The sequence below is a fragment of the Taeniopygia guttata genome, chromosome 7 (genome assembly GCF_048771995.1).
Source record: "Taeniopygia guttata chromosome 7, bTaeGut7.mat, whole genome shotgun sequence".
Taxonomy (NCBI): Eukaryota; Metazoa; Chordata; class Aves; order Passeriformes; family Estrildidae; genus Taeniopygia; species Taeniopygia guttata.
This window is the reverse complement of record NC_133032.1, coordinates 28,698,236-28,723,546: the sequence shown is the minus strand read 5'-3', so window position 1 is coordinate 28,723,546 and position 25,311 is coordinate 28,698,236. Positions and strand designations below refer to the sequence as shown.

The following is a 25,311-nucleotide window of genomic DNA, read 5'->3' as shown; positions in this document are numbered from 1 at the left end:
GTCATCACCTGATAGACACTTGCTAGTAACTATTTTAACTCGACAACAAAATTTCTCAGAAATTACCACCAGCTACATTTTTTTTTTTTTAATTCAGTGGGCTCAAAGCCACTGGGAGATGGCATTTTGTCCCATGCATGTACAGCTAACAAAACCCATTTGATAGTGACACAGTGTGATAAAATCACACCCAATGAAACACACACTAGTGGATTCCAGAGAACCATTCCTGACAGATCACATTCTGATACAAGACAGACTGTCCAGTGAGACCAGGGAGATAAGGATCAGCCCAAAAGTGTGGATGTGACAGCCTGATCAGAGAATGAGAAAACAAGGTAAGTTTTCTCACAGCAGGGACTTTCAGGGAGTTGTAGAGAAACCATGATAGCTTATTATTGTAAACAACCCACAGGTGGTGTTTTTCTGTTCTTCTCAAGGACTGTTGGTGAGACAAGTGTTTTTGTTAATTAGCCAATCAGGTAGAATGTGTTGAGTCAGTCTATAAAGAGGAGAGTTTTTGGCATTAAAGCTGCGGTTGTGCAAACCAGCCTTCTTGGAGTCTGTGCTGCTTTCTCACTCAATAGTGACATCAAAGGACTTCAGTTTGTAATGCTGTGCACTGGTTCCCAAATATACTGCAGATGAAAATCACTCAAGTAGCTTTTTTATAAAATTATGGAATGGTTTGAGCTGGAAGGGATCCTAAGGAAGCCCACCTTGTTCCATCCTCCGGCCATGAGCTGGGACACCTTCCATTCTCCCAGGCTGCCCCAAGCCATGTCCATCCTGCCCTTGAACATTCCCAGGGATGGGGCAGCCACAGCATCTCTGGACAACCCGTGCCAGGGCCTCATCACCCTCACTGGGAAAAATTTCTTCCCAATATCCCATCTAAATCTACCCTCTTTAATTTTAAAAATGTTTTTTACAAATCTTTAGTACAGATCAAACTCGGCTAACAAGTCATGCTTGAACCAGTTCTGGAGATCGCTTCTGCTTAATATAGGATAAGCCACAGGAACTATCAACTTTTTAAGTTTCCAAGAAAACATCACCTATAAGAGACAGGGAGTGTTTTGGCTTTACCTTGAGATGGCAATGATGGCTCTGACTGCACACCTGAACTTGGTGAAGGGCCGGGAGCGTGATCCAGAGAGCTGCAGGTCTGCAGAAGGATAGATTCCCATGCGGGCGATGAGAGACAGAGTTGCTTGCTCACAGTCCTGAAACCCACCAAGCAGCAGCAAGAGGTATTTCTTCTGATAAACTAGAGCCTTTCTAAAGCTCTCTGCCCGAATGTATTTTCGATATAATCTCTGCAACTGCAGAAAGAAAAAAAAATTTAAAAGTTAATTTTTTTCACAGTTACTGTTGCAAAAAGCCAGCCACAAACAAGGTGTCTTCAGGTCAAATATCCAGACTGAGGACACAAGGGCAGCCAAAACAATTCTATACACTGCTAAAACCCACCCCGATTTGGAGTGTCAGATCTCTTTAAATCTCCTGAATGTTTTCAAGCAAAATTGTCATACTCAAAACTCTAAAACAGTTTAACTCTTTAATAAAAAAGTACATCTGCTTAAAAGAAATGTAAGCCAGAATGCACGGTGGGAGAGATGCCTATCTGATTTGATTACAGTCAAAGTGTCAGAAAAATAACTAATTGAAGATTAGTCGGCAGGGATTAAAAATCATGCATGTTTTCTATTTTCATGCTTAGACAAGAAATCCAAGTCTCCCTATCATTTAAGAGTGGAAAGAAAATCCAGATTACTTTTGATGCAAGCTCCTGTCTAACACTGAGAAAGTTCCACAGGAACTTCTCTGATGAGGTACATATGGGGAAAGTTTCTAATTTAAAATAATATATCAAACTGTTTGTCTAGAAAATCAACCTTTTAAAATAGCAACTGCAGATTACAGCAGTAAGTGAAACATAAATGCCATAATCTCACAGATCCCTTTTTCCTCCATCAGATCAGGTTCAAATGATACCTCCTGGCTGTGGCTCTGCTGGCTCTCCAAGCTCCAGAAACCCCCATTGCTGGCTATCCCCTTTACCTTAGGATTGGAAATTTCTGCCACTGGTTTATTTTCAATTTCAGCTTTGGCTTTTGCCAGCTGGGATTCTGCCTGTTTTAGCATGTTCTGCAGTGTGTTCCTCTCTCGTTGCCAAGCCTCTCTTTCCAGCTCTTGAACAGGGTCAGCATCACTTGTAGATCTCACCTAAAACAGAAACATAAAGGAAGTGAGCCACAATGGGTTTTGCACATTGTTTCCACAATCAAACATCTCAAACAGAGAAATAACCTAACTTTATGACAAATTAAAACATAATAATAATGAGCCTGAAAACCAGCAATGGTATTTAGGTGTTGAACAGCACAATGGGAAACTGAAATGCATGAAAAGCCCTTCTGACTTTCATCTGACTTTCTTCTACATCCACAGGCAGCATAGAAATAGTCTGTGTAAATGCAAAACCAAGTTGCACATACAACAAAAACAAGTTGTAAAAAATTTTGAAAAAAATCACACATTCAATTCTGTGAGTCTGTTGTCCAGAGAAGCTGTGGCTGCCCCATCCCTGGAAGTGTCCAAGGTCAGGCTGGACAGAGCTTGGAGCAATCTAATCCAGTGGAAGATTCCCAGCTCATGGCAGGGGGTGGAACAAGATGAGCTTTAAGGTCTTTTTCAGCCCAAACCATGCTGTGATTCTGTCAAACTGAGTTTTGTGATAAGGAATGAGACCCAGGACTCCAGCTCCAATTCTTCATGGAAGTTCTGCCTTTGTAACCCTCTTTGTATCAACTACAAATTTACTGGTCATCAATTAACATCAGTGCATGATGCAGTAGATCACAAAATAAATAGAAGATAATTTTTTAAGGCAGCTGATGTTTAATCCCTTGAAATAAAATCTATACATTAGAGAAGGCAGTACAAACAACTGACCCCAGTTCCTCCTTGCAACTTATTTCAGTACAATCTGTAGCATCTGAAGGAGTTCTACATGAGTCATCTATGTCCTTGACTTCTACTGCACCATTTGGCAGCTGATTGACCAGACAGCTCCATTTGGCACAGATTTTCCATGCTGATATTTTGCCAGGTTCCCTGTCCAATACTCCCAAATTTATTGCAGCTCAAGGGGGGAAAAGCAGAACGTTCCTTTGGTCTCCTGAGCACGTGGTTCAGTACCTTAAAGGAAGGAGAAATTCAGAGAGGAGACTGAAGGAAAAGGTGATTCTGGGGCGGAGGTGGGGGGGAAATCAAAGTCTGAAAAGAGGGCAGAGAGGAGGGATCGTTTGTGCCCACAGAAGAAAAGCTATAGAGGTGCAGTTTTTGCTCCTATGCTCTAGAAAGGCATGTGGCTTTAAAGTGCTCTACTGAACACTTTTTTTGTTAAACAAAATTTAAGTCAGGAAATGTGCGTTCCTTTATTTTTGTGTGGTCAGTCCCTGAAGGAGGCAAATCTGCTCCAACAAGAGTTTTATCTGCAGCTGACAGCTCTAAAGGTTTGTGAGAGGAAAGCTTAACCAAAATAACCCTACGAACTTGAAGAAGAGGCTGCATCCACCCCGCTCAAGGCTGGAGATGATCCATTTGGCAACAACCTGTGTAGCTGCACAGGTGACAGAAGGAAAATATTAACTGCATTTTGTAAGCAGGTAGACACAGGGAGAGCTACAAATGCCAAGGCAGCTTGTCACACATCAGACTTGTGAACAGAAGAGAGAGAAAACTTTTCACTTATCAGACAGTCAGAGATCTCTGTCTATTGCAAGAAAAAGACATAAAACTAGGGAATCAGATTGAATCTAAAAGTTATGCATGTATGTATTTTGTATCAACAGACCTGAGCTTGGTCTTTGGTAATCCATGGGCTTATGTAAAATATTTGCAATACTGCAAACTTGGGTCAGAACAGCCCTGAGATTACAAGCCACTATTGTGCTTTTTGAAAAGTATTTGGCATTTTGGTGAAAAACAACTGTTTCTGGATGCATAAAGAAGATACAGCAACACATCCCAAAGCTTACGATCCTTGGACACATTACGTATCTAGAAAAAAAATGCTCTCAGAAGCAGACTCTGCAATATGACAAAACAAAGTTGGAACTAAAAATATGTTAATATTTTCCTTACCTGAGACGTAGGAGGAGACAAATCTGATTTTAGCTCTCTTAATGTCTGCAGTAAAGAGGCTACAGCTTCATCATTTGATGCAGACCAATCGTTAACCGTTCTGTTAGGCAGAAACAGAAATACCTTTTCAGTATCAGGCTGACTTGTAAGAATGTTAACACATATTTAATTGCTTCTTCCCACTACTAGACCTTTAGGGTTTTGAGACTTTACTTATGCAAAATTTACCACACAAATTACTATAAATACACAGAGAAATTAGGAAGTTCTGTTAATTTCTAGGAATTAAAAGAGCTAAGGGCTCTTAGCCATGACACACACAGGTTAAGAAACAGGATGGAAAGCAAAGTGCTATTTTATGAACTCACTTATCCAGAGTTTTATGTATAAACTCATTCAGGTGCACAACCACAAAGAGCAACTGCTGCCTTATCTTCTCCAGCTGTTGTTGCTGCTGTTGCAAGTGGGGTTTTTCAGTTTCTTTTGTCACAGGCTGTGTGGCACTTCCATCTTTGCTTGAGGTACACAAAAGTTCCTCCTGACAGCTTTGAGTTGGAGGATTTCTTTCTCTTTCTCTTAATACTGCCAGTATTTCCTGCAGTTCTTTAATTCTTTGCTCATCTCTTTGGTGTTGTCGTTCCAAGTTTTGCTGTTTGAACAAAATAAGTAGTAGTTAATTGCATCTTATATATACCCACTTATGTAAGTGTCACCACACCTAATCAGCACATCTATCTGGGTGTTCCTGACCTGCCAGACCACTTTTGGGGAAAGACTTAGAACACTGTTTCCCAGGGCCACCAGGAAGCCATTTAATGACACTGGAATCAGCATTGTCTACATCCAAGGAGAAACCCAGGGTGAAACCAATATTATCTCAAGCCATGACTGGGATCATAGCTCAAAAAATAAGGACAATGACATGAAAGTTAGTTTGGTTTCATCCTGCATTCAACCCATATTCATCCTCACCTCTGAGCATTGAGCAATTCTCAGCAAAGGCAAAAATGTAAAGATCAACTTCCATCAACAATAAACCCAGACACAATCCCTTGAAAACAGCTACATTTCACAAAAGCAGGACAAGAGCTCATTTAATGCATTTTTCAGAATGCATTAACAGAAGGAAACATTCCAATCAAAAATACCATCCAGAGGGTTAAATCCCAGTGTGTGGCTATTTCAGTGTAAGGCAGAGCATTCTCACCAGTCTCTCCTGATCTCTCTGCCAGTCCTTCTGTTTCTGTAGCTCTGTTTGTTGCTGCTGTTTCTGTTCTCTCTCCCTCTCTTCTTTCCTGTTCTTATCCTGCTCTTTAAGCAGCTTGAAGAGTGACTGCAGTTGTTCCCAGTCAACTTTCAACTTGACCTCTCTCTCCCTCTGGGCCTCCAGGGAACGGATCACCTCTTGTTTCTGTGCCTGAAGAGACTCCAGGGTGGCTCGTAGTTTGTCACTGACCTCCTTCTCCTTCTGGGTTTCCTCATGGCACATCTGTACCTCAGCCTCCAGCTGCCTTTTGGACAGGATGGCCTTGTGCTGCATTTTCTCAATAACAGCAGCAAGCTCCATAGTTTGGGCCCTCTCCTCTTCCAGCTGGGCTTGGAGCTCTCGGACAAAGGCTTGTTCCAGCAGCGACTCCCTGTGCTGACAGGAAGCCCCTTCCTTCACTCTCATGCTCAACTGCTCTGTCAGAACACGCTCATGGTTCAAGGAATCCAGGAGCTCCGAGGAACGGTTTTTCTCAGCATCCAGGTTTTTCTGTAGCTCCCTCAGTTTGTTGTGCTCCTGGGCCAGCAAGGCTTCGCAGCGGGAGTGCTCGATCTGCAGCTCCTTGCGGAGGTTGTCTGTCACTGTTCTCTCGTGCTCCAAGGACACGGCCAGCTGGCAGTTCTGCACCAACTGCACATCCAGGGCAGCCTGCAGCTCCTGGGCACAAGGGGGGAGAATACATTCATATTCCAGCAAAAACACTCATTTGTGGGACTGGCTGGCATTTAGCAATTGTCAACCTATTTTATCCAGAAAGATAGTCAAGATTTAACTAGAATAGTTCAGGTATTAAAAAGTTTGAAATTACAAGTGACAGAAAAATGCTCTTTAGCAATATGGCACCAAGCAACAAAATAAAAAATTATCATATTAATGTATCTGCCAGTACATTATTTCCCCTTCAGTTAGTAAGGCCCTCATTAGGAAATCACTACTTTTTACATCACTCAGTCCCATTAATAAGTAACATCTGCTACAGCAATAACCCTGTTGTTTTAAAAAGAAAAATCTAACCAGTAAGAATAGATGTAAAGCTTCAGGACTTGGCAGCCCAACTCTTCAAATAACAGAGCAGAGACTGATAAAAACAATCACAGAATGGTCTGGGTTGGAAAGGATGTTAAAACTCATCTCATTCCCACCCCCTAACATGGGCAGGGACACCTTCCACTATCCCAGGTTACTCCAAGCCCTGGCTTGGACACTTCCAGGGATGGGCCAGCCACTGCTGCTCTGGGTAATCTGGGTGCAAGGGCCTCATCACTCTCACAGGAAGGAATTTCTTCCTTATATCTAATCGAAATCTACCCTCTTTCCCTTCAAAATCCATCCCAAGATTCATTCTGGGAGCCAGTGTTTCTTCAGAAGGAAAGGCAGGGACTGAAGGGCCAGTGTAGGGCACTGAAGGCAGCTAGAGCTGGCACTGCTGTCCTAACAGGGAGGTCTACTCTGCCCCCGACCTAGCCAGCACCATTTGTTACCTCCTAGAAAGCCAGGTCAGATGCTAAAAAGCATTTCCATAAGCTTTCCATAATGGGGCTTCAATAAAGATTTGTGAATGCCAGACTAATCTGTCCAACGGGGTACCCCCAGGACAAAGCACTTTTCTCCTGGCCTTGGCTACTCTATCCTCCTTGCATGAGCAGCATTTCCTAACCGTGCAGCATTAACAAATATCCCAACAGAAATCACTCACAAACTTAAAACACCTACCAGGAAGATGACAGGAGAAGCCAAGCTACAAGGAAATAGTCAGAATTGTGTTTCCTCACTTTGAGAATTTAAGTAGGATTGTTTGGAGTTCTTTGAGAGAGTTTAGTTTTGGGGTTTAAGAAATGGTTTATGTTGAATCTTCCTCCTTTTCCATTTACTGCAGGCCTTTTACAAGGACTGAGTCATTGCTATTACAGCCTTGGAGAGAAAACTGTTCACTTGTTTTCTGTTCAATTTAGAAGGGAACAGAACAACTTTGGTTAACCTCCAAAAATACATATTATATAGAAAAGGCTCCACTTACTCTCTGCCAAACCTATTTATCATTGGGTGGTTTTCTTTATAATCTCAGAGATCATACATCTCACACCGTCATGGTAAAATTGCTGTGGAATTAAGGGTGCAGTCACACAGCTGTAGAATCTGGCTGTCCCTACTCAGCAAGGGGCAGTACACAACAGGGGAAAGTGGGAAAGGAAGAAAACCATGAGGAGATGTGGGGAAAAAAACCCCAACATGGCATTCAACATTGGTTATTTCTACACATACAATTAATGAAAGTAACTAAAAGCTTTAACTTGGTGAAAAGCACACTGTGCACATTCAGGAAAGGTTTGAGGGTTTTAACAGCTACTAAACAAAGAACAGTGGAGGGGAAGAAGACTGCACAAATAACTTGCTAGTTAACGTCATGCCCCAGGGGAGCTGGGCGTTACCTCCATGGCCTTTGTCTTTTCATCCTCTGCTTTCCTCTGCTGACGCTGCTGTTCCTCAAACCAATCTCGCAGCTTAGATCCCTTCAGTTGCTCAGCCTGCAAGTCTTCAAGTGCAGCTGCCAAATCCTTTTCTTTTTTTTCCAATTGAACACTGCAAAGTTCAAAACGACATCTCTATGTTCAGAACAGAACACCATTCATCAGCATCACAAGCAAGACATTTTGGGTTAGTTTCTCTGGGCTCTTTCTATTGATTTGTTTCTTTAAGGTGGCCTCCATTCTTTCTAAAGAGGGTCAGTTTTCAATTTTTCAATCTAATTAGCATTTGAAAAAAATTGCCTCCCAGCAAGCCAAGCTAGAATTGCTCGATTTTGTAACAATTAAGAGATAGGTTATTTATTCTGGCAGAGCAAAGTTGTTGTCCTGCAAGAGGAAAGCAAAATATTGGCATTCACTAAGAAGGGAGTGGCAAAGGAACATACCCAAGATGACAGAATTTAGTAAAGAAAACATAACCCTTGAGAGACCCTCGTTTTCCTCCCTCGGTTTCCAAGTGTTTTATGGATCCAATTAGTATAAAGCTCTTTCACACCTGCTGATAAATCAAGTAAATGAATAAAACTACTTCTTACGATAAATTATTTATTTCCCTCTGAAGCTCTTCCAGGGATTTCTGCAACCTTTCATTCTCTTGCATGCTTCCAGAAAGCTCTGATTTCAGGGATGCTTTTTCTTGATTCAGGAGATCACATGTTTCCGAGGATCTTCTCTGCTCCTCAGAGAGAGTGCTCTGCAAGTCACTTACAATAGATTTTTCCTGCTGAAGCTTATATTCCAATAATTCAACTAGGATAAGAAAACACTGTTATTGATATTCTAGAGACCTTGACAATATGATATCATTTACGCTAATCCAAATTAGGAAAAAAACCAGCTGTATTGAAATGTTTTTGTCTGAAGAATTAATCTCTTTTCAAATGAGAGGAATCAGAAGAAGGATGCCCAAACACTAAGATTCTGTCATAGTGATATTCTGTAATATCACTTATGGATTTTAAACATCATTAAACCAACTTATCCACTTATGTAAACATTTTATGACAGGAATCACTATATAGAACTTGTTTGGCCAGCTCTGTTCAGGCCAGTGAGTTAAGAGAAACAACTCTCCCTAAATTTCAAGGCTCCTGTTTGATAAGTACTTAAAAATAATTAATGTACCTATGTCTACAGTATCATGCAAATAAAATTAGCAATAAACTTCTGGATGTCCAGGAAACTTTGCTCTATTGGACTAGAGCATGTGCTATTAAATAGCTGAAATCTGAATGACAGTGATGGAAAAACAAAAAGAAGGAAAAAGCAGTGTTTTGCTTTGAAGAGAGATGTTTATTTTTGACCACGGTCACTTGCACTTATTCCTTTATTACATAAAGGGAACCTGCTGTGAAAATGAAGGCTTGCTTATTTAGTCAGGAACATGGTTTAGCAGTGGCCCTGACACTGTTTATGGTGGGACTCCAGAATGTTAAAGGTGTTATCCAGCCTAAATGATTCTGTGATTCTATACTAGCAAACATATAGATAACCAATTCTCTGCAAACAAACAGGGGTTTTACTGTCCTTGCTGGGTTTCCTCCATGTACACAGTATTTAAGTTCCATTGCTTAGGGTTATTTCACAGCTTCTCTTTGCTTCTCGTAGTTTGTCTTAACTACTGATATGAGAAAGAACTGCTAACATCATAGGCAACCTGAGTGCATTCAGTGAAACTGAGGAATTGCACAGCATCTTCTTCTTTGCAAGACACCTTTTTTTGCCTTTCACCTTTGAGGCAAAAAGGAACTGATACAGAAGACAGAAAGAGCTGACAGAGAGAGTAAGAATTACCTTTCCTCCGGAGCTGGTGTTCCTGCTTGTTGCCATGATCCTCAGCCTTGGTAAGGGTTTCCTGGAGCTGCTGGAGCTTCTCCTGGTTCTGGAGATGTGTCATGCGGAGCTGAGCTCGGAGGTCCTGGATTTCTGAGAGCAGGCTGTTCCGGTCTGAGGAGAAGAGGTGCTCCACAACCATCTGCCTCTGCTCCTCCTGAAACAAACCAAGGCCTATTTAAACTACAAGGCTGTTTCCATATCTTCTGCAAGGATAAATACTAAGTGAAGTGAACTCTTGCAGTACAAGTTTTGTACTGAAGCACTCAAATGACTAAGTTCATGCTTCACATGAATGCAAAATGATAACATTTTATGTAAAAAAGAAAAACCCCACTTCACTTGCCTTGTCAAGTTTATACATAACAATTACTAGAACCTAGAAACTAAATATTACTGGCAAAAAGCCCCCAGATTCAGAGTTAGTTCAATATATACCCTTTGCAAGAGAGATCTGTGAAGTTCTAGTCAAATGGGAAGGAGGGAAAGAATTCAACCAAGTATTTCCTATTGAATATCACAGTCTTTCTTGATGTCAGCTAAAATAATCAATAGGCTTTGTAACATCATGAACAAAGTTCAAGAAAAATGCTACCACAACAGAAACTCTAAAAGCTACTGGTCCCATGCCATCTGCATTATACAAGACATAGAAGATAGTAACATAATAATACACAAGATTTAGCAACAGAAGCAATAGAAATGAAAAAAAATAAAAGAGAATTAAGAAGTGATGTATGAGCACCACACTTCAGGAGCTTTTCATACTTGCTGTTTCATTATATACTCCAGCTTTTCCCCAAATGAACTTGTGTCACCAGATGCAGGATTGGAGAAGTGAGACTTCAAGTCAATTTGCAACATACTTCTCTCCTTCTCAAACACACTCTGTACTGCTTGCAGAAGTTCTCCTCTCCAGTCAGCAGCAACACCTGATGTTTCCTGTTAAAATATTTTTTTTTTAATAGCATTTCTCTCAACTTGTAACCCAGCATCTTTCATACCATAGGAGTGTATCTGTTTAAATTTAAGCACTTTTAGAAATGTTTAAAGAGTACTGTCCCTTACTCTTTAAACATATATATATACACACACAAGCCTCATAACATATTATATATATATATATATATATATATATATATATATACACACACAAATATATATATATATATACACAGCCTGGTTCCCTTGCTTTAAAGGGTATTTTATAGCCATACCTTGTCTCCTCTATCTGCCACCTTGCTGAGGTAATCCTTCAGTGACTGGATTGCATCCAGCAGGGATAATCCCTCCTTCTGCCAGCCCTCCATTGCCACTTGGGTCTGAGGGACATTCTTCAGCTCCCTAAAAGCAAAGGGATGCTCTGACAAAGCCAGGATTTTGCGGCTTTCCTCATACACCATCTTCAGCACAGTCTGAGAAGAAAAAAAAGGAAACAGGTATCAGCATCCTGGCAGTGTAAGAGTAGGATGAGATAGTACTAGACAACAAAAGTAAGGTGTCTGTATCAACACACTAAGATGCAATTAAGCATAAATTACTATTTATGCTAAAATAGTGTTTCTGAACCATTTAGCTAACTTTCCTGGGAATGAACTAAATTCTATCAAGCCTGAAGCTATGTTACCAAACCTTAGTGATGCCAGAAAACTGAAATATTTATTTAGCCAACCTTGGCTTAATTTAGCAAATTATGTACACATATCAACTCCCAAAATAACCACTAATAATTTACACAGTGGAAATTTTTATCTCTGACATTGTCAGGCCAAATATATATTTTAAATAAATGCCCTTTTCACAAACTATTACATCATGCACAGATGTTTCCTGGCCTCTTTTCAAGGAAGGTCACTGGAGAGTTGAATTATTTTCTTACACACATCTCATCAGAAACATCGCAGCCTCCATGTGGAGCTACGCACTTTAAAAACAACATAGAGTACTTTTATTTAACTCTTGATATTCTTCCCTTGCACATTTTTTAAATTACTTTTCAACAAACTTAAGTTACTTTTCTGTCACTGGAATCAAATAAGTGATTACTTCAATAATCAATGAAAACTTTTAGTAAATATTAAAATCAAAAGCACAGTAAAGTGTTCAAACATTCAGTACTGGAATATGCACTCATATCTTACAGCCAGTAAAGTTTAGATTGATGCTCCACAAATGAAACTTAAAAAAAAAAAATACCACCCCATTTCTTAAGGTAAAATAAAATTCACCTCTTCTATGAAATCTCTGACACAGAATTTTTTAGACACAGAATCACAGATTGGTTTTCAGTTGGAAGGGACCTTTCAAGACCATATCTAGTCCAACTCTGCTGTGACAGGCGTGGGGAGCATCTTCTATTATTTCAGGTTGCACAAAGCCCCATCCAATCTCATTTTCAATGGATTCTGGGATAGACTTCTAGGGATCCACCACCTCTCTGTGCCAGTGTCTAATCACAAGAAATTTTGTACTTATGTTCAATCCATTTCATGATCTTACTGGGCAGGAAGGTGAGGCTGAAAGATCAGTAGCTTCCAGGGTGCTCGTCATTAAGCTTTTTAAAACAGACTGCTGTGATTCCCTTTTCTCCAGTCACCAGGGACTTTGACTGCTGTGACTTTTCAAAAACAATGGAGAGTGGCTTGGCAATTGCAACTGCAAAATTTCCTCAGGACCCTGGGATTCATGTCTTTGGGTGCCACAGACTTACCTATGTCCAGGTTCCTCTGGTGGTGTTGAATCTGATCTTTTTCTTACAATAGGAAAGAACTTAATTCTTACTTCCTTCCTTCAGTCCCTTCCTCATCTAATTTAAAGCTTTCCTTATAGGTTTGGCCATCTTATTGGTGGAGACACTCTTGTCTCACTTGCTTGGGTGAATTCCATGAGTTCCCAACATTTCTGGCATCTCAAAGGTAAATCCATGATAATAAAAATTAAAACCTTGAGTACCGCACCAGCTGCACAGCCAGGGATTCTATCCTGGTCTCCTTCCTCTGACTGGGAGGATAAAGACTATCACCCATGGTCCCAAACCTTTGGACTGTCCTGTCAAAGTGCTGTTAGACCCCACACAGGTGATAATCTGTAGGGCTCACTCAGCTTGACAGCCTCAGTGACACCACAAATACAAGCTGCTGGTAAGCAACAAACTTGTCTAGAGAAGGCATCTGGATGGCAGGAGGGTGCTTCAGTGCCTCTCTGTAAGGAATCTCCAATTACCAACACCTGATGTACTTTTCTGGTAGCACTGTTTCTAATGCCAGCAGATGGTTTCATCAGCTTTGCATGTTTGGCTTTTCCTGGATCTCATTACTCCATGTGCTCTTCCTTCTCCAGCCCTAGAGCATCATGTCTCTTATTAAGGGCAGATGGATGGAGGAGGCATCTTCCTTCTGACTTGAGCAGTGATAAAGGCCCAGTCTCCTTCCTCTTGTGAGTTACCTGTGCCAGTTAGCTTGAGTGAGTTTGAATTCAGGCTTACCTTCCTCCATTGTGCTGGGCAATCTGAAGGGACTTACAAAGCATATTAGGAGGCAGGATTCACTTCCTAGGAAGGGATTTCTTATAGTTTCTTCTTACCTGAGAACTCACTGTAACCTACTGTATTCTCTCACAGGTAAGAATTTCTCCCTTTTTGTAGCTGGAATTTTTGAAATGGCTGACAACTTGCTCAGCAAACCAAAGAGTTCCAGGCATATACTTTCTTCAACTTTAATTACTGACTAGAGTGAGCACTCACTGCTCAGTCTTCTGTATATTCCTCATGTTGCTCGAACTGGCTCTGACCTGCACACCTTGCACTGGTGTTTCCACAGCTCTCCATCACATCAAGATGACAAGAACAGGCAGAGGACCATGATGTCAGGCAGCTATGGTTGCTTCTGAAACAACTTTCTGTGAAGCCTCCAAGGCAAACCCATAAAGCAGAATAAGCAATCCTTGTACCCCCACATTCTGAAACACCATCAGTATTGTCCTAGCAAAACTAGTTCAATTCTAGCAAGTACAAGCAAATGTCAGTAATGTTGTCACAAGAGACGCAAGGACAAGAACCATCATCAACTTGCAGTTTAAGCCACTATAGAACACTTTTCAGTGTAAATGTAGCAGCTATTTTACATTGCCATTTTATTTTTGCTGTCCAGTTTTAATTTGCTGGTATGCTTATATTAATCATATGTTACCTTCATCTGTGGTGAAAGTATTTCCTTCTCTTTCATTGATTCCATAATATCTGGAATTATGCCCCGGTATCGCAGGTAAGCCATGACATTGGCATCTAAGTGATCTGATGTTTGTAGCTCCTGCTTTAAATTAGCTGCCAAATTTGAGCTGGTATCTGAAGGAAAGAGACAACCATCCCCCACAAAGTGTTATAAATAAGGAAAGAACTTGAAAGTAGAACAACCACTTGCAAAATAACCATGACTTCTGCTTGTATGAATGCAGGGTCAGATTTAATTGGTTGGTTGATATCTCAATTAACTTAAACAAGTTAAAAATCATTTAAGTTGCCTTTAGAACCAGCAAAGTAGTTAAGTACTTAAGCCAGGACTCAAATCCCCTGCCTCTGTCCTGTATGTAGATGAAAAGGTAAAAGCAGGCACAATATAAATATACATACATATATATATATGTTTCTTAACAAAGAACCACCTGCCTAAAGCATAGCTTTCCAATAAAAGACTACAGTAAAAGAAAATGGGAGAAAGGAGAAACATGTTTTAATATTGAAAGTAAGAAAGGTAAAAGCAATCTACAAAGTTCAACTTACTGCTGCCACATCCATCGCTCATGGCAGATGCTCTTGATCTTTCATCATCTTGTAAATCAGAAGGGGTTAAAGTCAAATTATCAGCTTCTCTCATCTGCTTGAGAAGAAAATTTTCATGTTACTTTGGTTTTCTGAATGTAGCTGTTGGTTTCAGCATTTATGACAACTTTTTTGTGTGCTGATTTTTAGCAAATCCCTACTTGATCCACGTGTTGGAGATGGCAAATACCACAATTAATGCAACACTGGTGCACTGCGAAGCCATTCCATCTCCATGTTTTCCTCTTTTAATAGTCTTAGGATACCACATATTTATATTTAATTACCCATCAAAGCAAGGCACATACAGCCAAAGAGAAATTTTCTTAAGTATAGACTTAATCTTCCTGTGAAATTACAGAATATAGATAATATATAAATATATGTATACAATATATAAAACACTGCCATGAAAAAAAAAGCCTCTATTATCCAGTTTTGAAAGAGTCTCTTCTAACACTCAATAACAGATTGTTGAAGAAGTGGAGAGCTGTTAGAGTACACTGAGTACTGTGGTAGCAAAGGTTTTACAGGTTTAGCTCAATTACTGACACCTTAAGTGCAACAAATTTATCAGTTTTTATCAGAGTAAGAGAGGAACTAATAATTGTATGTCCAGAACTTCATTGGACCTACTCCCAGCAGTGTGTAGCTTTCTACTACTTGGAGCCTGTGGCCCCTCAATGATCCCAGGGGGACAGAGCTGAGCAGTCTTGTTTAAAAAGAATTAAATCAGACATGAAGTATCACTTACCAGAAGATTCTTCTCCATAGCTTCATCATCATCAACAGTATAGGTACTTTCAGAGAAAGCTGGAGATCTTCTATCTACTCCCACTGCTGCATCCCCACTGCCATTTTCATCCAGGTTAGAAAATCCCAGTGATATGGAATTCTCTGCTTCTAGGGATGACCTTGTGTGCACAATTTGAAAGTCTGTGTTTTCAGCTTCTGAGAAGGGTGTCAGGTGAAGCACTGGTTGAAGCTCCATGCTTATATCTTGCTTTCTCATGATCTCAGGCGAGCCCCATGAAGACATACTTGCAATTAAATTCTGGTAATCTTTTGGAGTCTCTTTGTCTATGCTCAAATTGTGTTTTGGTGAATCAGGAGTTTGATGAATTTCCAACATTTGCTGGCAATGCTTTTTCAAATCTTGATCCCCTTCAGAGCTGTGGATCATGTCCAACTCCTGGCAAAAGATATTTTCTTGCGATTGCTTCATCTGTGTTTTTGGATTTTTATTGTGAAATGTCACGTCAAACATAGCGTCATCTTTTTCCTATAATGAAATAATACACATTAATTGTTTAATAGAATTAGAGTATGATTTTACAAACTGAGAAACATGCACTTAAAGACCTTTTAGAATTGATCAATTTTTCCATCAATTGCTTTAAGTAATTTTAAGGTAAAATTACTCTTAACCTCTGATTCTGTGACTGAGTCTAAATAATGCACTATTTGAGAAGATATTTTATATTATTTTAAATCTGTCAACATGGAAATTTCATTTGATCCTCCATACCTGTTAGTTTGTCAGATACAGTGACTAATTGTCATCCCTCTCATTTTAGGCCATCAACTTAATCCTTTTGTGTTAATCGTCCCTCTTCAACATCTGTTTTAAGCCCAGTGCCAGCTGCCAGGACTTTACTCATTTTGTTGCTCCTCCAGCTTTCATTTTAATACATTTCCTGATTTTCACATTGTTTCCACTTTGGAACCCAAGCATAAATATAGGAGGGGTTCTTTGCTCCTTTAAGAATGCTGCATTATACTTTTTCTAATATCTGGATGAGCTAGATCCATAGAAAAAGAAGTCTATTGTAATGAATGCTTGAAGACATGGTAGTTTATTTACTTTGCATCAACATATTCTCCAATTTTGATAATTATCCCTCCTCAGCCTACTTAAAAACTTCCACTTAAACATGGAAATACATGTACTGACACAATCAATTGAAACCTTTCAGAGTCTGAGTTTCTACCTGAAAAGTGTTTTTTTAAATAATTTAACTGCCCCCAGCATGCCAGCATTCCCTGATATCCTTAAGAATGTTACCAATTATCTCTTCATTGAATCCTCAATTAATTCAGTTTTTTTAAACAGAGATCTGACAATCCCTACCTGCATAAAAAACATGGTCCAGTAGCCACTGGACTGGAAGTCTGCTGCCTTGTTACAGACACATCCCATGGTTTGAAGTACATCAATCTGCATGGGCCATTTAACACTTTTCCCACCTATTTCTTTTTCCTGAGAGATTTCTGGGGCAGGCCCTGAATGTACAGTGTCACCCAGATGGCACTGTCCCAACCTTGAACTTTCAGGCAAATAAAAATACAAACACCAGGAATGATCACATGTTTTGCATAGCTACACTCTTCATTTCTGCTTTAAAAATAAGTATGTCATTATACATAGCAATTATCCTATCATTTCTTTTAAATAAGTCATCTACATTGGATGATTATTGTAACATACTGCCAAGCAGAGCCCTGAAAATCCATGTAAGCCTGGCATTGAATGTTTTTCCTTTCCTGTATACTCCAACTCTTCATATAAACCCTCTTAATTAGCACTTATTACCTCTGTAAACCAGCCTTTAAAGACAGTAACTTGGTGTATGACAGATTTCTACAGCTCTCTGAAAAAGGGTCACCTGAGTCCTACTGCTTTCTAAAATGAAGTGATTTAATAAGAATTTAAGATTAGGTTACGTGGAGCAAATGGTTCTAGAGAAGATTCAGAATAATGACAAGAAAGAATCACACTGAATAAGAATTTCTGAAAAGAAAAGGAGACATGATGAAGTGTTTTCAAATAGTTCTCCAATACAGCCATGAAGAATGGCAAACAGTCTTGGTAGCTCATGGTGGGCTCATTGCTTGGCTTGCAGATACCCATCCTCTCACTCTCCATCCTCAATAATTCAGGAGGAAAAAAATTAAGCTGGAAAGAACTCACAGGTGGAAAGAAAGAAGGGATATCACCTACTAACCATTCTTGCAGGCAAAATTGAGTAAAATGGGGAAAATGTATTTAATTTATTAACCTAGAAATACATTATTTTAAAAAAATCTCACCAAAACGAATAATATTATTAAAAATCAAATAATGTACCAGTTTAGCAGTAGGGGAAGCCAATACTCCAAATGACTGATCAATATTAGCTTCTAATTCCTGCATTCCATTTTTAAAGTCTCCATCTTTTCTTTTACTCTGGCAGAATGGCTTGAGAAATTGAGTCTCTTCATGACCTACTTGCTCCTCCAGCTTGCAAGACTCCAACTGTGAAAGAATTTCATCTCTTTCCAATCGTAGGGCTTCGAGCTCTTTCATATGGGCCTTGATTTCACCTTTCAGTTTTGCAGTGCTCCCCTGCAGTTCCTTGATTTCTCTCAGGTAAGCTACTTCTTTCTGATTCAGTGCTTGCACCTGGAAATCAAGTCTAGAAACTTCTAATTGAAGATTGTAAACATCCTGTGCCTGACTTGCACCTCTCTTTTCCAACTCTGTTTGGAGCTCTGCTGCTTTTTCTGTTAAGTACTGCAGCTCAGTTGTGTCAGCTTCTCTTTGATCTGCCATTGTCTTAATTTGCATCTCTTTCTCTAAAATATTTGCTTCCTTTTCTCTCACCTTATCTTCAAGTTCTTGAACTCGAGATGTAGTCATCTTTGTCTCAGCCTCTCTCTGAGACAACAGAGTTTGGGAAACCCTGTATTCTTCCTGAAGTGCCTGGTGCTGGATTCTCAGGGAGGTGAGCTCTGCAACAGACTGCTCTGATGACTCTCGCAGCCGTTGGCATTTTTTCTCCAAAGCTTCCACTTCGGTTTTGAGTTGCAATTCCTTTCTTTCCAGTTGCTCCTGCAAAGCTTCTTTAGAAGCTGAAACAAGCTCCAGTTCCTGCTGAAGTTCTCTCATTTTGGAGTGCACTGATTCGTTTCTTCTATTTGCATCAGCATCACCTTGACAATCTACCAGTTCCTTCTTCAACTCATTCTGAAGGTTTTCCACTGACTTTTCCAAGGCAACTTCATAGAAATAAACTGGGTTGTCACTATCTTCATGACATACTGGTCCAAATTGTGCCAGCTCTTTCTGAAGCTTCTCAATGACTCCATGGAGTTGCTCCACCTCTTCATCCTTGTCCTTACGCAGCCTCTCCTGGTCAAGGCGAAGGTGCTCGACCAGCGATCTGAGTTCTTCAATTTCAGGTCTTTGGTCTTCTGCAACCTAAGCAAAAGGAGTGAATATTACTGTATGTAGGCAATTATTATTGCACACAGAGTTTATATTTCTCTTCTGAATCACACAGGCATCAAATCACACATGTAACAGCAGAAAAAAAATCCACATATTTCAGCTGGTAATGTCTCAAAATAACCTCTACTTTCCTAAGAAAATTATCAAACAGATTTCATTTTCAATAAGAATCTGCACACCTTGATTCCCCCAAAAATCAAGCAATGAACATATAATAAGCACTCTTACTCTATTCTCCAGAGCATTCTGCAGCTCATGCTGAAGTCTCTTCATCTGCTCATTCAAGTGATCGATTTCTTGATTCTTTTCTTCAAGCAGTGCTTGTGGGAATGACAAAGCTGAGGAATCACTAATACCCAGGTCCTGGCTTTGCTTCACATGAAGCTTTGTTAGATCCTCCTGACCAGAGAAAACAAAAATCTCATTAGAAAGGACTGATTTTCTCTCTCAAACTAATGGCAGAGCAGAACTAGGGGATTTATTTAAATATTCTCTTATTTACTATAATGGTGAAGAGCTCAGGAACACAACTACAGCTTCTTCAGGTTCACACCACTGTTAGACCGCCCCAACCCAGAAAATAACCTCAGCTCTTGATTTAAATCAAATCACTGTAGAAGATAATGCTACAAGCATGAATCTGGAATACTCGGAGGCTTTGGTTTTACAATACCCAGCATTAGTCTTGTAAGGGTAATGCAACATTCTGATGGCAAGAGAAACAAAGCCAGTATCTGTTTACAACATCCTGAGATGAAGACCTCAGCACTCAAAAAAGCAAATCTGACATTTTAGGCAGTGCACTAAAGCCAGAGGAACCTACCTGCAAGTGTGCATTCTCTGCCTGAAGCTGGATGATGTTGGAAGTACTGAAGTTTTTTTGTATCTCTAACTGCAAGTTCAGCTGCAATATCTCCTCATCTTTCTTGCTCAAGTTATCTTTATATTGTTCTACTTGGTCTAGCAAGCTTGCAATCTAAAAAAAATTAAAATGCATAGCTGTTTTAATTAAATCCTTTCAGATAAAACTTCATTGATTGTATTATTTAACGACAGGAAGTAATTTCAGCAAATTCAGTGATTTAAACTCTAATCAACTTGCACAAATCAAACATAAATAAATAAGTATAAAGATTGAGAAGCTTGTATTCCAGCTCCTCATCTGCAAAACCAAAGTACTGCAAAGGTGGGTTTGTTTTACTTTTTTAAAAAAAAAAAAAATCTACCTGCTCCCAAAAGATACATTGTGATGTCATTTAATGTAACAATATGAAACAAATTAGCATTTGATGTGCAACAAAGATAAGCAGTCAATATAAACACCATCCTTGTCGTCCCAGAAGCCAGAAACAAGCCTTGCAGTGCCAATCCCAACAACACAAACAAAGAGATGATTCAACAATCACACTTTTCTCTGCAGTGTGATGCTGCCATCCACTGTTTTTATCATCTCTTGCCTTAATGGGTAGCAAGGTATAGTAGCTTTGGGAATTATGATTGTTGAAATCAGACTTCATAAGAGAAATGGAAATTCCATCTTGAAGAAATTAATTTTTATTATCTTGTACTGCTCTTGAAAGAATGGTGTACAATTGACTGAAGGATCACTCCTGTTTTTCTTCTGTATACATCTTTAACTGGACTACATCACAGATATTATAATAATATAAACATACAGTGGGGTTGTGTATGCATTTATACTGTAAATCCAGTAGGAGTTCCAGATATTGTGAGCAACTTCTCTGTGTTTCTTCTTAGCTTGACACAAAAATTCACCACAAACGTTATCTCAAAAGAGGCTAAATTACACCATCATGGTGTAGTAATATATAAAAACTATCTAAAAATTATATAATATAGAAATATATAAAAATTATATAATAATTATCTCTCACTCTCAAACAAAAACTTATCTACCTACTTCAACTTTGGAAGGAAAGGAAAATCAGTTTACAACTGACAGTGATCAGTCTCAAAGTAACGTGAGTCATCACAAGACAGTTTCCAGCAGGAAGGGAGATGAGCACAGAATAAAGCAAGAAAAAGGAAGGTTCCTTGAGGCCAAAGCAAGTCAGAGTCTGTAGAACCCTCCCAAAGCTGTCACCTCTCTCTCCTTGGCCTGAAGTGCTTCCTGCTCTGCCTGTAGCTGCTCCTTCAGCACTGGGGCAGAAGTGCCATCCACTGGCACTCGGTGCCTCGCTTCATCCAGTTTAGACTGCAGGGCAGAGATCTGAATCAGGTTATTGTACTGCTGCTGTTGCAATGCCTCTTTATCCTGAAAAATGATTTTTTTTTTCATGTTAGAATTAATTGCTGTCAATATACAAACCTACTTAACCAGAACAATCCTGTTGAAACATTTCATTGACCCTGACACACCCAGTACAAGAAGAGAAGTACATAATCCCAGTGGCCTATAAAGAAATAGGAATTCAAGACAACTGAATGCTTTTAGCTCATTTAAGTTTTTATCCCTTTGCTTTTTGTAATTCAAGTTTAACAACTTTAGAAAATTTAGCATTCAGTGATAAATGACACTTTCTCAGTTACACAACACTTTATATGTTTAAGAATATAACATCTTGTTCTTCTAGCCATTTCAAAATTTGTTATGATACCATATATGTGCCAAACTAAATCTGACAGATGGACACAGTTTAAGAAATTAAGAGTTCTGGGTAGGTCAAAACCTACTCACAAATACATCAAGTTCAGTCAGAATGTGATAAAGCAGCACTAAGTTTGTCCAACCCGTGATCTGCCAAGCTACTATAGCTTATTTTATTGAAAAAAAAAAAAGGTTTTTGATCTTCCTTCTCACAGTCCTTCTCAGGAGCTGGGTCAATCCAAGGGTAGGACACTGAACATTTAGTTTCAGATGGCAGGGAAAGTTACTCAGATGTATGGTAACTTTTACTAAATGGACTGTAATTCTTAACTCTAGGCTGTGATTAACTCAGTAGTAGTAACAAAGTGCTAGAAGTTTTAGACTCTGGCAAACAGATGTGGCTTCAGACCCAGAGCAAGAAGGGCTACAGATTAAGATAATTTGATTAATAACACAGGTACTTATTAAAAACCCTCAGTGTTTGATTTTCAGTAACACCACCTTCTCAGAAACTTGCAGACAAGCTCAAGAGCAGCTCTGAAACAGCAAACATGACAACTGTTAAAAGCAGCCTTCATAGTAGGACTTTGAGATGTACTTAGGTCTTATAAATAATATCTAAGTACATACTACTTACAAGTAGTATGTAAGTCTATAATGGACTTAAGAGTTTGTAGAACCAGAGATTATATAAAACTGTGGCTGTGATATGTGCCATTAATACACCAGTTTAACTCACCGCTGAGTACCACATAGTGCTGCAAACACGACTGACAACCCCCAAAAAGCCACTGCCATGTAATGGCAACCCCATTTAAATAAGGATTTAAAAATTACCTGTTTCAGTTCAGTTTCCACTTTCTTCATTTTCTGCAGCTGTTGTTCCAAGCTGTGTACAGTCTTTGAGACCTCAGCACCCCTGAGCTTCAGCTCTTGGATCTGTGCCACCAGATTTTCTATCTCTTTATCACGAGCTGCAATTTCTTGGTGTTTTCGCTCCTTTTCTAGTAACAGTTTATTGTAATCATCCATCTTCTCTTTTATTTCTGCTTGCAAAGATTCTACCTACACAGAAGTCACAGTATACAGATATTCAGGCAATATGAACAGATTTCCTGCAGTTGAAAGCAAGAGTCATTTCACACTGAAGGAGGTTTTACTACGGATCAAAGTGGTGCTAAAATCTCAGGTGAAAATAAAACTAAATATGCATAGAAAGTAAGAAAAAGTTAGCTTTCTGAAATCTTGTTTTCCAAATGCAGCAGCTCTTAGGTACATGTTTGATTACTCTCTTAACATCTGCAGTACTCTCAAAGTACTAGATGAAGGTATACTCTCAAAGGAGGGTTTTGGTGACAGGGTTACTTGGCTATCAGATTAAAAACTCACCAAGATTACATGAGTTATTAATAATAGCAATGGATTTATTTCTGTAACCTCAGAATCCCCTCTTCCAATATTCCAAGGAATTCCAGTTTAGAGGAAGATACCAAGAACTGAAGGATAAATATGCAGAGAGACTCCCAGGAGCCAACACAGGACAGGTATATTGCTTTCCAAAAATCATTTAAATATGAAGTGGATAGAAATTTTGAATTTTAGCTGCAGGAAAACAGTCATTCATTAATCCCAGTAATCAAGGTGAAGGCAAGGCTAGGAGCTTTGGTGTGACAGACTATCTCAGGGTGTGAAAAAGTCATTTAGCATAGTGAAAGCAAGCTCAGGCAGGAAAGTGGTGGGAATGGTGAAGTAATTTGGTCAATACCCATGAGCAAGGAAGATGGGATTTTACAAAATAAATGTTTTGTTCATCAAAAAGTGTCTGAATTCATGTAAATCCCACTTCAACATTATGAAATAAAAATTCTTTGCATTAACATAGGTTTTTAGATCTTCAAAGTATTGTGCAGATATTACTAAAGCAGGAAAATGTGCCTGAGCAAATTGATGAGTCAAATAATAAACAGGGAGGGTGGTTAAGAAAACCAAAAGTTATGAACATTACATTTTCAAGTTGCTTACAGGCACAAGCACGTGTCTGCATCTTACTCCCGTCTCATCTCATCAGCAACTAACTACTGCTAACCATAACACAGGTCTTACAGTAGAGCTTTTGGGTATAGAAAAATCTCCTAGAAGTCTAATCTTTCTAATGCTACAAGATTTTGGCATCAGAATTCCCAAACTATGATACTTCAGACATAAAAAGCATGTTTTTAACACACATTGCTAGAAAGCTGGTGCTGCAATCCTGTAGCTAAGAAAACGCTTCCACATAACCTTCACTCTCACAGTGCAGCTGCCAAGAACCAGTCAGCACTCTTTCCACAAAATAATCCCACTTACACATACCTTGTACATAATAAACACCAGAGGGGGAAACTTGTTATAACTGCTACAGGCAGAAATCAGGAGTTCACTTGAGCTGATTTGGAGTGAGTTAAGCACTTACTGATGTTACAGCTGCATTAAACAACTGAAAAAATACTGACATTTCCTGGCAGAGAATGCCTGCATACCTCACCCTACCCACAAATGTCACTTGCTTAGTTACCATCCTTGTGTGTTTTTCTCCAAATAAGTTTTAATCCTTTCTGAGAGGTTGCAAAGCTACAGCATTTATTTTTTCAGCATGGAAAATTAATTCCCTGGAAATTCATTCATATTGGAGATATGGATGTGCAACTCTAATACTGAAGTATGCAATTCCATTACTACACATAAATAGATGGAAATGAATTTAACTACTTTACAAGTTTTGATAAGAGCAAGACCAGGAACAAAAGGCCCAGTTTTATCATCACCATTCCAGTATCTTTGTTGCAGGCTCCAAACCTCAATTTCTCCTTTAACACCAAAAGGCTGTTTCAGTGAATAACTGCCTGTAACACCTCTGAACAATAAGCCAGGAGAGCTAAGTACTTCTGTAGAGGAAATTAAAATGAAAGCAGTTGTTCATTCCCCTGCAAGAATTCTGCCACCTTAAAACCTGTATTCTTAGCTCCAAGTCACACCTTGACATATCAAGAAGAGGAAAAAAGCTAAAGCGTATCTAGAAGGGATTGAAAGGAAAAGGAAAGAAAAGTTAAGAGACATTCATGCTGTTTTCCATACCTGTAGAATCAATTCATAGTTCTGTATAATGTTCATTTATGTGAAAAAAAAATAAACAATCAAAAAGAAAAAAAAGCAAAAGTTAATCTTTGAAGCCAAGCATCAAACAAACAAAACTGTGTAAACAAGGACTCATTTATAAACTTAAATAGAATGAGGCATGCAGGCAATTGTTTAGGTGGAAAAAATAAACACATTTAGAACCTAGAAGTCATTCCTCTGAGGTACTTTTCAGAGTGGAGTGTCTGTAGTGTTGTTGTCCTCCTTGGTTCATTTAAACCAGGCCCAGAGGGTCCTTTAAACCAGACTCAAACTTGACTGCAAAGCACATACAACAGTTCTTTCGATTTCCATAACAAATAATATAAATAACATACATTATATCAATAAAACATAACATTTCCATCTCCATAACAAATATTATAAATAATCTAAGCGCACCCTCGTTGCCTAAATGTAGTTCAATCAGCTGGGGAAAAATCTGCTCTCTGGGTAACAGAGGAAAAAAAGTCTCCCAAGAGCTAGATGCCCCAGAACATAGAGTTTTGGTATTTAATTGTAATATACTAACTCCATTAGCCACCAAGTCTGATTTTACTCACCCTATGCTCTCTGGACTGTCCTGAAGTCTGTGATTTTGCTGACAGTTTTAACTGTTCTTCCAATTTCTGAATTTCCTGCTGAAAATCATCGCGTTCATGTTCCCTTTCTATGGCTTGTTCCTGT

The 25,311-nt window shown here is 39.2% G+C and overlaps 1 protein-coding gene across 16 annotated transcripts in view; it reads right to left on the bottom strand.

Annotated features, from left to right (window-relative positions):
- Positions 1-25,311, bottom strand: part of PCNT (pericentrin) — a 70,094-nt gene that overhangs the window by 3,579 nt on the left and 41,204 nt on the right. For 9 of the 16 annotated variants that reach the window (XM_041717345.2, XM_030277917.4, XM_072931627.1 and 6 more), the window contains 20 exons: positions 25,188-25,307; positions 24,586-24,606; positions 22,309-22,536; positions 20,968-21,138; positions 19,687-19,839; positions 19,092-19,262; positions 17,721-18,833; positions 15,348-15,875; positions 14,555-14,651; positions 13,965-14,119; positions 10,995-11,192; positions 10,546-10,719; positions 9,739-9,934; positions 8,481-8,694; positions 7,849-7,999; positions 5,360-6,076; positions 4,521-4,801; positions 4,153-4,252; positions 2,065-2,229; positions 1,090-1,325 (listed from right to left, as the gene is read on the bottom strand). In XM_041717345.2, the coding sequence (XP_041573279.1) occupies positions 1,090-1,325; positions 2,065-2,229; positions 4,153-4,252; positions 4,521-4,801; positions 5,360-6,076; positions 7,849-7,999; positions 8,481-8,694; positions 9,739-9,934; positions 10,546-10,719; positions 10,995-11,192; positions 13,965-14,119; positions 14,555-14,651; positions 15,348-15,875; positions 17,721-18,833; positions 19,092-19,262; positions 19,687-19,839; positions 20,968-21,138; positions 22,309-22,536; positions 24,586-24,606; positions 25,188-25,307 (5,189 nt within the window). Of the gene's footprint in view, positions 1-1,089; positions 1,326-2,064; positions 2,230-4,152; positions 4,253-4,520; positions 4,802-5,359; positions 6,077-7,848; positions 8,000-8,480; positions 8,711-9,738; positions 9,935-10,545; positions 10,720-10,994; positions 11,193-13,964; positions 14,120-14,554; positions 14,652-15,347; positions 15,876-17,720; positions 18,834-19,091; positions 19,263-19,686; positions 19,840-20,967; positions 21,139-22,308; positions 22,537-24,585; positions 24,607-25,187; positions 25,308-25,311 lie in introns of those variants that run through there. The other 7 variants (XM_072931628.1, XM_030277918.4, XM_041717346.2 and 4 more) reach the window with 6 other exon arrangements.